The 17,674-nt window shown below is 38.7% G+C and overlaps 1 protein-coding gene across 3 annotated transcripts in view; it reads right to left on the bottom strand.

The window, feature by feature from the left end:
• klhl4 (kelch-like family member 4) overlaps positions 1–17,674 on the bottom strand; it is a 47,207-nt gene that overhangs the window by 15,182 nt on the left and 14,351 nt on the right. For all 3 annotated transcript variants that reach the window (XM_065271711.2, XM_065271712.2, XM_065271710.2), the window contains 3 exons: positions 7,208–7,375; positions 6,510–6,646; positions 4,997–5,193 (listed from right to left, as the gene is read on the bottom strand). In XM_065271711.2, coding sequence (XP_065127783.2) covers positions 4,997–5,193; positions 6,510–6,646; positions 7,208–7,375 — 502 coding nt within the window. The remainder of the gene's footprint in view (positions 1–4,996; positions 5,194–6,509; positions 6,647–7,207; positions 7,376–17,674) is intronic.

The raw sequence follows: 17,674 nt of genomic DNA, 5'->3' as shown, positions 1-17,674 counted from the left end.
TAGTGAACACCAGCTAAACCAGCACCAAACTAGCATCAGCACAAGATAAACCAGCTCCAAACCAGTACTAGCACCAGCGTCCTATGCTGGTCATACCAGCAAGACCAGCATATGTTGTGTTTTGGTGCTGGTCTTGCTAGTGAACACCAGCTAAACCAGCACCAAACCAGCATCAGCACCAGCTAAACCAGCACTAGCACCAGCATCCTATGCTTGTCATACCAGCAAGACCAGCATATGTTGTGTTTTGGTGCTGGTATGGTGGTGGTAAGCTTATTAGTATCTGAAAGGAACATATAAGGGCTTTTCACACTGCGCTTAACCCTGGGTTATCTTCTTTCTAAACCCCGTGGTTAAAGATCGTTTCACAATTTAGAAACAGGCTTATCCCTAAAATTAACCCAGGGCAATGAAACAGCCTGCTTTTGTGGGGTTAACCCCACATTGCGGTGCCAAACGCATGCATTGTGAAACGAAGTAGGGTTATAATGTTATGACCCCAGTTAAAAACCTTAAACAGCTAATCAAGGTTCAGGATTGCTTGATAATTACACACATTTGTGTGGGAGCAGGGTAATATCCACACTGTGAAACGTCTCATTATGAATACCCAGGGTTATCGCTTAACCAGTGTAAAACATGAAACAGATAATGCAGGATTCCGTTAACCCAGGCTTTGGAATAACATAGGGTTAACTATTTACAATGTTAAAAGCCCTATTGATACCAAATGTATACATCTGTACCTAATGGTACATATAAGTACCTTAATAAAGTGTACTGCCCAGTGACAGCTGGTGTACATCTTTTGGCCATTTTTTTTTAAATAATGCTTTACTTGACACTGAAATATCATACAATTTTCAATTTTCTATTTGTACCATAAGAACACAGGGGACAAGAAGGAAAGTCGAAGGAAGCAATATCCACAAATATTTTCCGTGTCCATGTTTTACTTTTCTCAGCACTGCATGCCCATTTTAAGTGCAAGAATGAGTTCTGTGATTTGACTAAAGTTGACTAAAGTGTAATATATTTTATTTTGGTTTAGAATATAAGTTTGAAGCATGAGTTATTTATTAATCTTAAATATTTAACAGATATTTCCTCCCTGCGGCCATTTCAACAATGGCACTGACATAGCATATGACAGAGACATCCTAACATCTTGTTTTGTTATGGAAAATTTAATCAATCTAACGAAAAAGCCTTTCACATTTTTCACCATTCGTCCGACAAATATAATGATCTGCTAGAATGCGTCCGCTAGAACGCCCGAGGTTGACTGATAACACAGTTTGCACCGTTCTTCTTAAGGCATATGAAGAGGATGCTGGAAATCTCTCTAACAAGCTTGTTCATTACTCACGGCACTTCCCGAGTTTCCTCTGTGCAACAGAAGTAATCTTCATTGATTTTCTTGCAAATAAGAGTAGTAAACATCTTACTGATCATTAATCAGATCTAAACAGTCTCTCTCTAGTAAACTTGTGCCTGTGCTCTCAATGCTTAACTCAGACATTTGCATTGATTTTCAGCCCCTCCTCCATATAGATTTAAAGTCAGCTTCTTCTGGTGACATTGATGTGGATTCATTATTCACAATTACCATCACAAGAACCCTGGCCATTAATTGAATACATTAATTCTGTTTCACTGCTAACATTCATTTAAAAGCCTCTCGCGGGCATATGTTTTAGTTGAGGGCATCAAACCGAACAGTGAGTAACAGGTCCTGCAGCGACATAAGGGTGAGAAATAAAGGCGTTGCGTAACCTAAATTAATTATATTGGAAAGAATGGTGTGAGAATTTAATGGATTGTACCGAATGTAATGTGTTTGTTAACGGGGAATTTGATCTTAAGCAGTGTCCTCTCAAATGCTTTTTGTCTGGCAATTGTACAGTAAACTAATATAAAGCATGCTAAAGCGCAATGATATCTTGAATTAAGATATCAATTAGGTCTGGGCCTCTCACAAAAGAACAGAATTTCAGGATGAGTCTGAAACAACACAAGGAGAAACAAGCCTATCAAACCATAACTTTTTAATCTAAACACCACAGCCAATGAACCAGGAAGCTCTGTTGAGGCCATGTTTATTACCAAAGTGATTGAAGGGGAAATTGTCCTGCTTGTGTTCTCTGATTAGATTAACCTCTCTGCTCTAGAAAGCCTTTTGTAAACAGTCTGTGCAGATGTCCTTTAGGAGATAACCGCTATCTTCCTGTGTTGTTTCCGCACTTGGGTAGAGAAGTGCCCATCAAAACAAATCCACTTTGTGGATCTTTGGGATCCTGAGAATAGCTTATGCATTTGAATTATATAAAAATGTGTGTGGGTCCAAAACATTTACTGCTGTAGATGCTGTCATTTTCATTTTAATGGCCTAAAAGCTTTGTTTGCCTTGTGTCACGGAGTGCATTTGGCGAAAGTAGTAAAAGTATAAAATATATGAGCCAACTCTAAATGAGCCAAGTAGAATGGATTTGAGAATGCAGCGGCGTGAAAGTCAAGGCTGTAGCTAAAATGCGGAACGGAGTTTAATTTATTAGGGCATTTCTCAAGTGGCATGGATTTGACTGACAGCGCTCTGACAAGTGAACAGCCATATGCACAAAATTAGTGGAAAAGGGATTGGGTCCAAATTCATTGGTCTTGTCCCACCCACATATAATGGTTCTGACGCCCATGATCCAAAGCCACTTTTATCATACATCAAAAAAGTTTGCAGACCCTTTAAAGGTGCCAAAGAATGCATAGAAATAATCTGATAAATTGTTCTGTAACTTTATTAAGTGCAAAAATTATCCAGAAACATTTTGTCATGTCCATTTAATTACAACCCTAGGATTTGTCTTTTGAATGAAATTGTCTAATAGTTTTGTTTTTGTTTTTTGCTCAAAGAACCATACAAAAAACCAAACAATATTCAAGATACAAATCTTAATAGTTTACAAGTCCAAATAGCAGCATAAAATATAAGTAAACATCATAAACAAAGGTAACACAAAGAAAATAAATACAAAATAAATAATAATAATAAAAAAAACGCTAGTATATAGTATTAATTAGCATGTAGCGCTAACTCAACAGTCACAACTTACACTTAAAAAATGATTCATTCAATTTACTCAATTTTTTAATGTACGTGGTTGCAATCAATTTAATTAAAGCTACATTTAAAAAAAAACATTTTTACAACACAAAACAAAAAACTTTTGTTTAAATGTAGCTTAAATAAATTGATTGCAACCACTTACCTTAAAAAAAATTATTAAATTGAATGAATCATTTTTTTTCAGTGTAGTTTTTAGCATTTAAACAACTTTTTAATTAATTTAATGTGTAATTTAATGTTGGGGCGTACATCTCGACTGTGATGTCACAGTCAGTGTTATGTTGTGATTGGCCGGTTTTCCAGCACACGCCTGTTTTTGCGTGCACAAGGTTTACATAAAAAATGAGAAAACAGACTCAGGATATGTCATTATCATGTACAGAGCTCTTTTTATTCATCTATGCAGATTTTTATTTTATGGCATCCTTAAAACCATGCTGAAGTATAAAATAGGTGCAAAAATAAGTCCGATCTTTGCCGATCTTGTGAACCCATCTTTCTGTTTACTTTTGTCATCATAGGGATCCTGAATGCGGCTGAAGTTAGAGAGCATTTTTTACGTAGTGCAAGAATTTTTATAACCCGTTGCTCATGTGCGACATGCAGATTTGGATTTCTCTCTTTGCCTTTACAGAGATAATGTGTATTTTAGATGAGGACAAGCTCCGGTTGACAGCGCGACCCGTCTTCACATCACCATCAAGCAGTTTTTACAACACATATCTATCGCGGACAATTGATTCCTCATTCCAAAAGTTTATTATTTGCATGCGTTTTAAAGTTTTGAGGGTTTAAACTTTCATTTTCCTCACAGTTGCTCTTGTCTGCGTATACCCGCCATGGGTACACATAATTGCAGTCATCAGTGCATGTGAACAGAGCAATCTCTCTCACATCTTAAAGCTACAGTAACCTCATTAATCTCTGAATAAAATCTCTCTCTCTGCTCTTGACTTACGAACTGTTACTGTATACTTCATACAAATGCGTGTATATTTAATTTATACAGTAAAGACTGTAAAGGATTTAATTGTCATTACTTTTAACAGACATAAACCTTTTTAAAGAGATATTAAATATCTCTTTGCAGAAGAAATATCTGTTGTGCTTATTTATTTGATTCTCTATTAACACAATAATATACTTAAAGGGGACATATTATGAAAATCTGACTTTTTCCATGTTTAAGTGCTATAATTGTGTCCCCAGTGCTTCTATCAACCTAGAAAATGTTAAAAAGATCAACCCAATAACTTAGTTTTGGTAAACCATTTTCTGCAAGCATGTGAAAAATAGGTCATTGTAATTTGGCCCTTATTGTGATGTCAGAATAAGGTAATACCGCCCCCTTTATCTGCACTATCCAACCACAGCACAACCATTTAGTATGGAGAGAAAGAGAGAGATAAAATAATTCACAGCACAATTGAGTTTCAATTGCAACAAACCACCATCATTGTGATCAGTGGTTGCACTTCATCCGCTCATTTGCATTTTAAATGACACACCCAAAACGGCACACTTTTGCTCAGACCTATTTTAGACTTAGTTTTCATCTTTAAAAAAATCTCATAATATGTCCCCTTTAATTACTGCAGGTAATATAACAAAGGCAAAATCTGTGGTATTACTTTATCTAGAAAAAAAAATGTTAATAGTTACAGCCATTAAACAGATCGCATATCAGCTTGAAAAAAAATCAGCCGATCACGAAGATAACAAATCGGTAATCGGTATCGGCTGCAAAAATCCTGATCCGTGCATCCCTAATTATAATTTAATAATTTTAAAAACAGTTTTCTCCAAGACCCAATTAATGCTTCCACTGGATACAGTATTTGTGATTATGACTGTATAAGATATTCAGGGTCCTACCGTAGTGTAGTTGTGAGCAACATTCAAAAGATCCACGCATCCCTGAGCATCAGCAAATGAACGGATTCCCAGGCAGTTGGACGGGTGCAGTTGTTTCATCAAAAAGTTACAGCAAACTTGAATGACTTGTGGAAGCTGGAGGAGACAAGCAGCAGCTAAAAGACTTTCAATTGTCTCTTCTTTCAGCTCCAGGACTCCTGTAGATTCAGAAAAAAATCAGAATATGCATGAAACCTTTTTAATTAGCAAAGTTGTAAAGGGTTATTAAAATTCATTTAGAAATGTAATGGTTGTGATTTTATCTGTAACCTCAGTAGAAACAATTAGGCTTATTAAAGAAATAATGAATGAAAAAAAGTCATGAATATGAATGAATATATATAATAGTCATAATTTTTAAGATATTTCATCCAATTTCAATCAACTGCACTTGTGTTGTGTAATGCAAAAACTTTTTAGTTACAAATGTGATTTTTGAAATAGTGCCGCCCCGGGCAGTGCAGGCTTTGTACCTTTATTTTTGAGAGTGTACTGAATTACATTTTCCTATGCTGCAAAAAATTTCATGAAAACGTATGAAAATTATGTATGGCACCACTTACTTAAATGTGAGCCATTCTTTAGGCTTTTTGCAAGATTCAGTTCCATCATTCGAAGTGTTTTATGGCATGAGCATACATTTCATCTTACAGTAGATGGGACAAATATAAAACTGCTCCAGTGCAATTTTTTGAAGAGGATACAAATAATACAGCCAAATTGTACTCATAAGGATATGTGTACACAGAGAAAAGCCTAATATTCTTCTTCAAAGCAATTGTTTGCAATGCTTTTGAAGTTGTTTACAATTAAGCCACCAATGAAATGTAAACTTTAAATATTTTTTTTTATGATTCATTTAAAAATGAAGCAGCATATTCTGTATTAAAGTGTAAAGAATCACTTCATCAGATGTTTGAAGTGAATAAAATAGCTTTGACAGTCGCCTTACTGGACTTTCACAACAACTTCGCTCTCTCTGGACTCAGATACTCAGATAACCCCTCCCATACTCTACATTACAGAGCCCTGTTTGTTTGCCGCAGTTCTTTAAATGGTTAAACATTTCTCTGATGGATTATGGGTATACTTATTATGTTAAATAACATACATGTGTAACTTCAACGATTAAAAAAAATACAACTTACCCGTAATCATTAAAGATGCAAAACATTTTGGATATTTACTTTGAAAATGCTTTTAAGTAGTTATAGTTTATTAAATATTGGGTTGTTTTGTAACTATTGGACAGAACACATTTCTGGGTTAAAATTATCCAAATAATGGGTTGTTTTAACATGGTTGATTAACAACAAACCAGCTTTTATTGGTAAAAACCCATTATTTGGGTCATTTTAACCCAGAAAGGTGTTCTGTCCAATAGTTACCCAGCCCTGGGTTAAAAACAACCCAACATTTGAGTGTACACTGTACATCTAAATAGCCCTATATCGTGAAATACTTACTGACATACCAGTATATGCGAAAAGAACCAGTGCTCTCAATGCTTCGGGATCAACACCCTCCATTTTAATTTCCTCTTGTTTTGCCTCCCTCACATCATTGGTGAACATTGCAGCAAAGTAGTCTGACACTGCACTCAGGACAATTCTGAAAAAAAAAATGTGCAAAGCATTTTTATATGTACACTGCATACTTCACAATGTACCCACACAATTTCTAGGAGGTTGTCTAAGCAGAACATTCCTTCCCTTCACATCATTTATTTTAGCACAGTGTAAGCACCGCAGCTATTTTCACCAGGTCGTTTCATTCGGCTCTAGGGTGATGTTGATGGAGCTCAGTGTCAAACTGGGACGTGCAATAGAGCTTTGGCTACAGAGAGGCTAAATGGTTTTTTAAACTATTTCTTTAAATAAACAGTGTTTAATAGTCCTCTAAGCAGTTGTTTGAACCACTACTACTACTGTTGTTTTGACACAGATGTTGCCACTGCAAATTTTAAGAAATAATTTTTAAGAAATTCTGTTAAATCCCATGCAATGTTGTGAAAAATGTGAATATTTTTTTAAAGAAAGGAAGAAGCACAGTACAGAAAAGTAGAAATGGGCTATCAAATACCTAAGGCACTCTTTTCTGACTCACGCATCAGCTTTTTGCAGAACCACAAATGGTAGATTTCAAAGATGACATGAATCAATAAAGGCTCACCTGTGTGCTGGGATCTTGTGATCTCCAGCTATCAAAAGTACATCACACAGCTGCTTGTGCTGAAGATAGGTCTCCATCTTTCGAAAGGTCTGTTCTGCATGGTTTGTGGCCTGGAAAAATTCATCTGAGCAGTTGGAGCTCATTCTAGCGAAATTGCTCAAAACCAACCTGTGGACAAGAGGAAAAGTCAGGAGTTGAGTTGGGACTCCACTGTCAGTTTGATATGGCTATTTGATCTTCACAAGCTTCACACCTGCTGTGTCTGCCTGCTAGTTTATCATTTATTTTCTCCTCTACTGACCCGTCAGTTTTGAAGATCCACAAACATCACAAAGATCAGGTGGGAGAAAATATTTTTAAATATTAGAGGTATTGGACATGTCTGTTGGAGAACTGGACATTTCAATATGTGATTTTAGAGAGCACTTCACCTAAACTAGCTGTTTACTATATGTGAGGAATATATGTATTATTTGCACATGCAGAGGCAAATTATTCTTTTGCTATCGCCATTTGATGAGGTGTGCAAAAGTTATGAAAACACAATCTTTCCTCATGCACCCTGGTTGAACATTAGTGATTCTCTGTATATCTGTCTCCACACTTGAATTGAAACCATTAAAGTTAAACTCCGTAAATAAGGGGATTGAAAGTTTTCCAAGGGGGCAGATTACCATTCGCATAAACTTTAGGGTTTTATTTATATTTTATTTGGATGCGTGGGACTTTGTGGGGATCTGGTCTCTTCACAGAGCTTTGATAATGTAAATTCGGAGCAGCTGTCCCCACAGACCGGTAGATTACAAGCCATTGTGCTGCATCTGAATAATCCTTCTGATTTACTGTAAACAATCTAAACCCTTTATTTTGTTGTCCTTCACGGGACACATCCAAAGCTGACATTTTACCAGTATGCAACACTGCTCATAAAGTCTCTTTGCCAGAGGGAAGTACAGTAAAGCTGTGCATTTTGATTACATTTGTAATGAAGTGCATTGCCGTGGAGAACAGCATTTTCAAAAACCTGAATCCAAAACTATGCATCGATTATTTATGACTCGGGTTAAAGTCATCATCAACCAAGTCTGAAAGTTAAGATACTTTATATTAACGACACATTCTATTTTATGCTTTATCTTTTAATAAGGGTTGCACAGCCATAAAGACCAGAGGGAAATTAAGCACCTGATAAAATGTTATGATGTCGTAAAACTTTTAATTACTGAATAAATCCCAGTGAAGCCATTGTCATTGGATCAATAGCTTTGTGAACTGTGACTCCATCCTTAGAGGCAACACATAAAGTAAAATTTCACCCACATGTCCTTAAGTTTAAAGGAGGACACGCTTCATCATTATTAGAAGTGAGACCTTCTACATACCACAGCACAAATAATTAAAAAATATAACGGTTACACTTTATAATAAGGTTTTGTTTTTACCACAAGTAAATGCATTGGCTAACATGAATACACTGTAAAAAAGTTGGTTTAACTAAAAAAGATTTGTTGGTTCAACTTAAAGTTAGTAACCTGGTTGGCTTCAAATTTTGAATTTATTTAACTTAAAAATATAAGTTGACACAACAGTGAACTTAGGCTTAAAGTAGAATGAACTCAACATTTTAAGGCAACCAGGCAACTTACTTTTTTAAGTTGATCCAACAAATCTTCCGTTACAGTGTAACAATAAGCAATGTTGTTTTTCAGACTTCATACATTTTTGTTAATGTTACTTAATGCAAATTCACTACACTTTCGTGTTGTTTGTGGATAAAAACATCCACTAAATTAAACGGCAGTAAAAATGTATCAGATTAATGTCAAATATTTGCCATAATTCTGTCAATCAACCTCAGTTCTGATCAAAACTACCAAATGTTTACAAAAATTCCACGATTTTAACTCTTTAATTGCCAATTTCATGAGTGAAATCCCAGATTTTCAATATAAGTTTTTCTTTTACCTTTTTCACAGTCTTGGGCATGTCAAAGATTAGTAACAACATTGGCTTTGACTCATTTTTTGTTTTTGTGCAGCATCAGATTTCATTTTTTCTCCCTCATTTACTGTTCGTGGCTGTTTTTTCCCAATTGACTTCCATTATAACGACATTTTTGATTGCAAAGCCATGAAGCCATGACATCATATAATCATGCAATCATTTTTTTGATGGTTTTTCCTTTTGCACAGAGGTAAAATTTGTCGTTTTTACTGTTGATCACCATGTGGCACCATTAACCCTTTAGTAGGCCTGTGCAAAACAAAGGTCTCTTTACCTCTTTGCAAAAGGAAAAACCAACAACAATAAAGAATGTATAATTATATGGTGTTTTTACTAATCTTTGACATGCCCAAGACTGTGAAAAAGGTTTTAAAAAATCCACTTTTTATACTGAAAATTTATTTTGTGTGCCCCCCCCCCCAAATATGTAACATTACTTTTGAACTTGGCAATTAAAAAGTTAAAACCGTGGAATTTTTCTCAACTTTTAATAGTTTTGATCGGTACTAAGGTTGATTAACAGATTTATGCAAAAGAATTTGAAAAAAATTATAATCTGGACATTTTTACAGCCGTTAAATTTCGTATCTGTTTTCTTCAACACTAAAGGTTATAGAATTTGAACAATGCATAAGGATTAACGTATTAAAAATAAATGTTAAAAAGCTAGCAGAATGTTGTACAAAACCTTACGCAACCTTTAAATAAATTAGTTTGAGAAACTTTTTTTTTTATTCCCACAACCAAAATATAATGTTTAGAAAACATTTTTAAAACCTAAACTGGGTATAGGCTTATGTTATTGTATTCTTTCTAGCAGAATACATGTGATAAGGAGTGTTTTGATCTATTTAAAGACATAATATTTAACATTGGTGGATTTGTGGTAACTTGCGGTAACTGGCTAATGGATATTCTCTAATATAATACAGGACATGAACACAGAGGGTTTGAATTTGATTTCTTTGTTTCTGTGATTATGGCACTTTATATCAGCTATGTAGTGAAAGCTCGAACAGGCCACTGGAGACACATTTTAATTACTTCATTTTTGCCTCTGTGCGGTCCTTCAATGCAGACAACTCCTAATGATACACAATGCAATCGAGTGTTAAGAAAGACATTAAATCTACATTTCATTCTTTACATCGTGCCAACACGCTCCTGCGAATTACACCGCACACATTCGTGGCTGCAATACATTTAGACATTTATAACAGTGTGTTTATACAGTATTGTGAAAAGCTACTACACTCAAACTCCTTCTGGTCATTATAGGGTAGTTTTTTATGCTAAATAGATGGGCAATTTATCTATCTGACATTATAACTACATTTTGGCACAGGCCTGGGTGTACTGAATAAGAAATAAGGCAACCTAAGAGGGGTTGTAAAACCTAGATGCATTACTTTGCTCAAAGGAATGCTGAGAGGACTTTTATGTCTACCAATATCACACAACCAAATTGCTTCTGTATCACTTTCTGAAAGGTTGTAAATTTACTGAAAATGTTTTCTTTCTCCCTCTGAAATTGGCTTTTTATAAGTAAGGATGTGTCATTACAAGCCATATGCTCGTGAAACATGATGCATAGCAAACAAAAAGCAAACATTTCTCTAAGCCAGGAATGTATTCCTACATATTATTTTAACATACATATGAGTTCATAAACAAATAATAACATTGATTGGCAATCTTAGAATAATAATGATAAATGATGATATATAATAAATGATAGCAAGGAAGATACACCATACTGCATAATATGGCACATCATAACAACCAATACATTTTATGACGTTTCATCAGTAGGTGTTTTATCCATTGTAATCTATTTGTTATTGTAAAAAAAACATTACAATACTACTCGTGGCTTAATATTCTGTGTATTGTTATGCACTCCGACCAGGCGAAATAAACGGCTCCATATTTTTGAACACTATGACATTTTTATTCTGTTTACTCACAGATCTGTTGCTTACAGGATAGAGCTATTTGTTGTCTTGTGGTCTATTACACAGGCAATCATATCTCCTTATCGGTACAGTGTCTGAACAGTTATTGGACTTGATCTCAGGCACTTGGATCAATAACCAGTGGGCAGTTAGAAGAGACTGCCGCCAGACTCTCTAAATGACATTTTAGACACAGAAAGCATGTAAAACATCATCCAGAATGTTTAAAGCTGTTTTTCCTGTGCAACCTGCACCAGCCCTGTGTAAAAAAAAAATACTTAATGCGCCCATAACACACGCAGTGTCTGCGTATCTGACGTTAATCTGGAGTACCTGTAGAGTAGTATTACATCCTTCATATCTCCGAAGAGTTTTTAGTTTTATCAGATTTATAAAAGACAGATTAGCTTTACCGATTCTTTCTGATAAAGTATGAAAAAATTCGGAATGAGTAGTTACGAACGGCGGGAGGAGCGAGTCAAAACTTTATACAACACTGACTGGATAACTTATCATTACATGTTCATGTCGTTTATTTAATATGCACTTACGCACCTATTTCCAACATAACACAGAAGTCTTTCTTACCGCATGCAACTCATGACCCAGTTGGGACTTTTCAATGAAATCCAGGGTTAAACAAACACACACGCAAAATTCCGCTGCCACCCCGGATAAACAAATTATTCAATTGTTTCCATAATACTGGCTTTCTTCTCCTTCCATCCAAAAACACATTTATTCCTTCATGCCATTGAGTGCGTTTACATGCACAGAATAAGCGGATAACTATTAAAAATCTTATATCTTGTTTTCATGCGTTTACATGCAAATCAATAAACCGGCTATGCAGACAACTGCGTTTACATGGGACTTGAAGAATTATCAGTTTTCTCGCAGTTAGTGACGTCACCACCTATAGTACACAATAGTCGATCAAAAAGTCAACGATCTGTCTTAAGCTGTACTGTTGTATCTCTCCTCGTGTCTGCAGAACCTGTAAATGTAACATGAGCTTTTATTTTCACAGTTTCTCTGCCAACTGCGGGTTAAGGTGTTTACATGCCACGCGAAATCGGCGTAATGAGCAAAAAACTACCTGTGCCGATTGTTTTTTGCTTACGCTGTTTATGGGCTTTCCCCGATTAAAGAAAACCGCTTTACGCGTTTACATGACCCCACGTGTTATCAGTTTATTAAGCATAATCGGCGTAAGACTGTGCATGTAAACGCACTCATTGTTGAGTCTTGATATAAAACAAAGCTGTCGCGCAAAGTGTCGCCTGTAAGTTATGCTGCGTTCCAGGCAGGTTTATGAGCCCGTGAATCACGACTTCAAAACCACGACTTACGACTTTGAACTGGGAGTACCCGTTCCATGCTGTAACCCGTGTTTTTTTTAACCTTCTATCCATAAGAGTGCACTGGAATGGCAGTCAAACTCGTGACTTCCCACCCGTGAACTCGTAGGTCGATGTACTCCCAGTTCAGAGTCGTAAGTCGTGGATTTGAAATCGTGATTTATGGGTTACAGGTGCCTCTCGCCTCTCGGCTCTCGCTCTCCCGCTAATTGACGTGTGGGCATGGTTTTCCGGGGAAGTGCCCATAAAAAGAAGTGATACGTATAGTGTACCCCTGAAACTTCAGCTGGACCTGTAATCGCAAAACTTTCCGAAAATTGTACGAACTCTGGCTGAGTGCATTCGCCACAGAAATAGGCTACTTTGTTACTGCTTTTTCAGAAGTCAGAAGGCATGAAATACCATTGAACACCTTAAGTGTTTTAATAAATATTTCAATAGATGTTAGCATATTGTAATAAATATTCCTAATGTTACAAATAATAAAAAACATATTTTCCAGTTTGAGAAGGTTGGAGTGTTGCTCGAAATTATTCTTTAAATCAGAATTTTGCTAGGAGGCAGGTATGAAACGATTTTTTTAGGGATCTTAGTATTAAAATATGTGTCAGCATCTCTGCCCACATCTGCTCTGTGCATGTATATCATCGACCTTTCAAGAAATAGCTGCTGCTGGTTGCAAACACTCTGAAGCAGCCCTAAGCGTTTTTATTTGGCAGGATCTTTTTCCTCAGAGAACAGCAAGTCAATGCCTCTTTCCAATTTTTAAGCAGTGCATCTTTATTCAATGATGTTGTGGTGAACCAGTCTGACAGAATTACAGTTGTTTTTCTACTTATAGCCATTACATTTATTGCCATTTTTGGCAGACACTTTTATGCAAATCAACTTACACATTACAAGGTATACATTTTTTATCAGTATGTTTGTTCCCTGGCTTCAAACCAATGACCTCTGATTGGCCAATGCAATGCACTAAGCTATACAGGATTTACTGTCTTGATTTCCGGTTAAATGAATGTAGTCTACATATAATTTAATCTAATGACATTTTTTGCCAAATTGAGTATATACTGTAAATATTAAAGACAAAATAGATAAAACGGTTAATAGCAACACAACTGCAGCTAAACACGAGCATTCGACGAAACAAAATTCCTTATTTTCTGCCATTGCATATCTACTAAAGCAACACGTTTTGCCCGGCATAGGTCGTAGTAAAAAGTATAATGCTTATAATATGCCTCGCAGACAACTCCATAACAACAAACTATAATGAATGAAGCTGACTTCTAAAAGAGGATTACAGCTATCTGTGCTCCCTCGCAGCCGTTTGTAGAAATCATCTTTATCACCCAGACAGCTTAACTGAGGCTTCATTCCTCCAGCAATTTCTCCCACTGTCCTTTAAGTCTGATGTAGTGAGAACAGTGGAGGCTCAACCTTATTTTAGCTGGATCTGTATTCATGTAAGCCCCAGGATTTGGGTTTTCATTCAGCACAATTCTTTTATTACAGCAATCGAGGAAATATCTGTTTAAAAGATAAATATCTATTTTAAAACATGTTTGTATTCCTTCAGCCATTTATCATATGGCCATTTGTCAAAATGGGAATGAATAAACAGATTTCAGAGACATAAACCTATTAAGTCCCTATGCCAGAAATGTGGCTTTTAGCCATAGAAGCCTCTTTAACAAGAAAACTATGTACGGTGGATCTAGAGTACAAAACAGATACAGCTCTTTGCAATTGTATTTAAGAATAGGTGTGTTGCTGGAAAGCAGTATAATTTCTCTATATGCAATTTACTGGTGTTCATGCATTACTGCAGATTCTTAATGTAATGTCAATACCCCATTTGTTTCTTATTTTAAAGGAAAACACCACAGTTTTTCAATATTTTACTATGTTCTTACCTTAACATAGATGAATTAATACATCCCTATCTTTTTTCAATGGGTGCACTTAATCTTTGTACAGTGTGTCGTGAATGTGTAAGCATTTAGCCTAGCGCCATTCATTCCTTAGGATCCAAACAGGGATGCATTTAGAAGCCACCAAACACGTCCATGTTTTCCCTATTTAAAGACTGTTACATGAGTAGTTACACCAGTAAGTGTGGTGGCACAAAATAAAACATGGTGTTTTTTGTTAACATCTCCCCCTTTCGCTCAAACTTTCGTCAATATTACTGCACCCGAGCTCGAAGTGCTGCAAACTAAGTGCTCTTCTGTCAAAAAATATTGTTGTAAAAGATAGGTAAAAGTATGTATTAATTAGTCTAAGTTGAGGTATGAACATAGTAAATTATTGAAAAACAGTGGTGTTTTCCTTTAAGAGCCATTGCCATGTAAGATGAACATATGCATGTTTAGTTTATTATGGTGATTTTTATTCATCATATTACTTTACTAAATGTCAAAGATATCAAGAGTCAAACATTAAAGTAACACTTTATGAGGACAACAAGATTTGTAATAATATGCATCTATTCGATATATATTTAATATTTTTCATATTTTCTGTGATTTCTTTTCTTCTTCTTTCATGTAAAGCTGACTTGAAACAATGAGACTATGTAAAAAGTGCTATATGGATACATTTCAAATGACTTGGAAAATTTTTATTAAGGTTAAAAAGTTTGCCTCGTTCATCCAGGGCTTGTAAATGTGTTCCCTTTCAGTCGGTCACTACGACGTCACGTCGTGACCGACGAATTGGGAACTCGCTTAGAGAGACCAATCTGCTTCGAATACTACTAAAACGCCAATGAACTTGGCATTGAGATATTTGCATAATGCTGGCGCCGCCCCGCCAGGTGCGTATATAAGCCACAGGTGCAAATATGGAAATTAGCTTTTTTCGCTTCGAAAGCCGGCATTATCTGCTACTGAGAAGCTACTCTCTGCTCTTCTGGGAACGGTTGCTGAAGTTGATTGACAAGCAGTACTGACACAGCGGACGCTCGCAGTATTCCACTGCTCTGCATCTTTTTTGTTTTGAGTTTAGTGTGTGCGTTGCCTCTCCCTGTGCGCATCATCAGCTGAGCACCTAAGAGTGATTTCCCTAAAGAGTGATACGTGAGAGCTCTGTGTCTTTTTAAAGACAGCCACTCTCTCGTATATTCGGAGATCAGCGTCCTTTTCAGGATAGCTTTTCCTCCGTGCGATCTTGGATGCGAGAAGTACAGGGATTCCAGTGACGGTCACGAGCGCTGTCTTCGTGCTATGGCATCGAGCACTCCGAGGCTGCGTTCGTGGAGAGCTTTTGCTCTCTCTGTGAGAGCATAACCCTCTTGGATTGCGGAGACGACTGTCGTTTCTACGGGAACGGCGTCCGCGCCTTTGCAGTGCTGAACGCCGCCATGGTGCGGCTGTCAAGCGCTCGCAGGACGCTCTTCGCATCACTACGCTGAGTAGGACGGAGGATGCGTCCTTCACCTACCGGCCTTCTCATCCTCAGCCGGTTGAGGCTCCGGTGGAGACTGCAGAGTCGTGTTCTGCGATTTCTGCCGAATCCACTGGACCTCCTTCTGGTCCCGTCACTTCTACAGCATCAGAGGGGTGCCCATTTTTTTCCCTCCGAGGCGGAGTCTTCCCGGAGATGGCGGCCGTGCCCGCTCGAGCGGCGGAAACGGTAGAGTTGGAGGGGTTAATCCCTCTCCGCCCGAACCGTCCCGCCCACATGATTGGTACTTCGGAGCTGCCCGGGCCTCTACGGTCCTCACCTCCTGTGCCTGCCTTTCCCGACGGCACGAAGAGCTGACGTGATTTGCGGCCGTCTCGGCCGTTCAGCTTCACCCCTCATCTCCCTCACTAACGGAGCCGCTAAGGGGGGGATCCCTTCAGTTGAGCGGGGGGTTGCGATGCAGCTGCGTTCCTGGAGGGACCTCCCAACCCTTCCCTCCCGTGTTTGTATAGACAGTCGTCCGGTTACGGGCGCTGCCCATCAGGCATGCGGAGACGCGGCTTCAGCCCTGCACGCATTAACGTACTGCAGGTTCACCAAACGAGGCTTTAGAGATATACGAGGGAAGCCGCGACCTTCAGTCGTGCGATGTCCACCACAGTGTTCAAGATCGCCACCCTTGGCTATGTCTGACTTATATGACGGAACAACTTCATGAATGCTCCTGTCTCACAGACCGGCCTCTTCGGCGAGCCCGGGGAGTCGTACAGCTCCGCTGCGCAGACTGAGGCGATCTCCTAGGTCGTGCCCCGGCGGATGAGAGCTGCCCTGGTCCACCTACGCCGGCTCCTCAGTCTGCCTCTCGCCGTCCGCGTCCTGCGGCGGCCACCTCCGTTCCCCTCCTCGGACCCCATCTCGGCAGCGCAGGGGAACCGGTCGTCAGCAGCTCGCCCCGCCCGCTTAGCCGCTTCCCGTGAAAATCGGGAGTTTAAGTGGCCAGAGACGGGCGACCCGGAGTGGCAGAGGATCACTCTTCAGGAGACAGTGATTCGCTCCTTCCCCCGGTAGAGGGTCGGGTGGAAAATCCTTGGTTTGCATATGTTCCACCGGCTGTCCAGCCGGTACCCACTTAACCACACATAAGAGTGCATTCCTCTTTCCTCTCCAGGTCTCCGGAGGATCGAGAGAGCCGTGAGCGTACACCTGCTCACCCTACCTCTCCTCTATCGCCAGCGGGTGTCCTGAGGAGTCCGAGCTCTCCACTGAGCAGACCGGACCACCAGCACCCTCATCGGAGTCTGCGCTCTCCGCAGAGGAGACCAGACGACCGTCACCCTCAGCGGGCTCAGGTCAGTGTCTCACACACACATACTGTAGATGTTTATGCTGTCACAGCAGACGCACCGGCAGTATCACCTGTCTCGCTTCGCTGCCCCACCGCGGGTACTTCGGTAGTGTCGTTAATTCTCCTCGTACGGTCCCGGGATGCTTCGCTTCAGTTCCCAGCCCGTCTCGTTGGGTTTTACGCACTATCCGCCTCGGTTACGTAATACAATTACCGGCACTCCCCCAAATTCTCGGGCATTCGTTTCACTATTGTGAAGCGTCCGATGCACATGTACTGCGTGCAAAAGTCGATGTCCTGCTGGCGAAGGACGTTTCGAGCCGGTCCCTCTTACCGAGAATGATGATAGGGTTTTTCCAGCCTTTATCTCATAGTACCCAAAAATACGCGG

This window comes from Paramisgurnus dabryanus, chromosome 16 (genome assembly GCF_030506205.2).
Source record: "Paramisgurnus dabryanus chromosome 16, PD_genome_1.1, whole genome shotgun sequence".
In the NCBI taxonomy this organism is placed as follows: Eukaryota; Metazoa; Chordata; class Actinopteri; order Cypriniformes; family Cobitidae; genus Paramisgurnus; species Paramisgurnus dabryanus.
The sequence above is the reverse complement of the archived record's forward strand: the minus strand, read 5'-3'. Positions and strand labels throughout refer to the sequence as shown.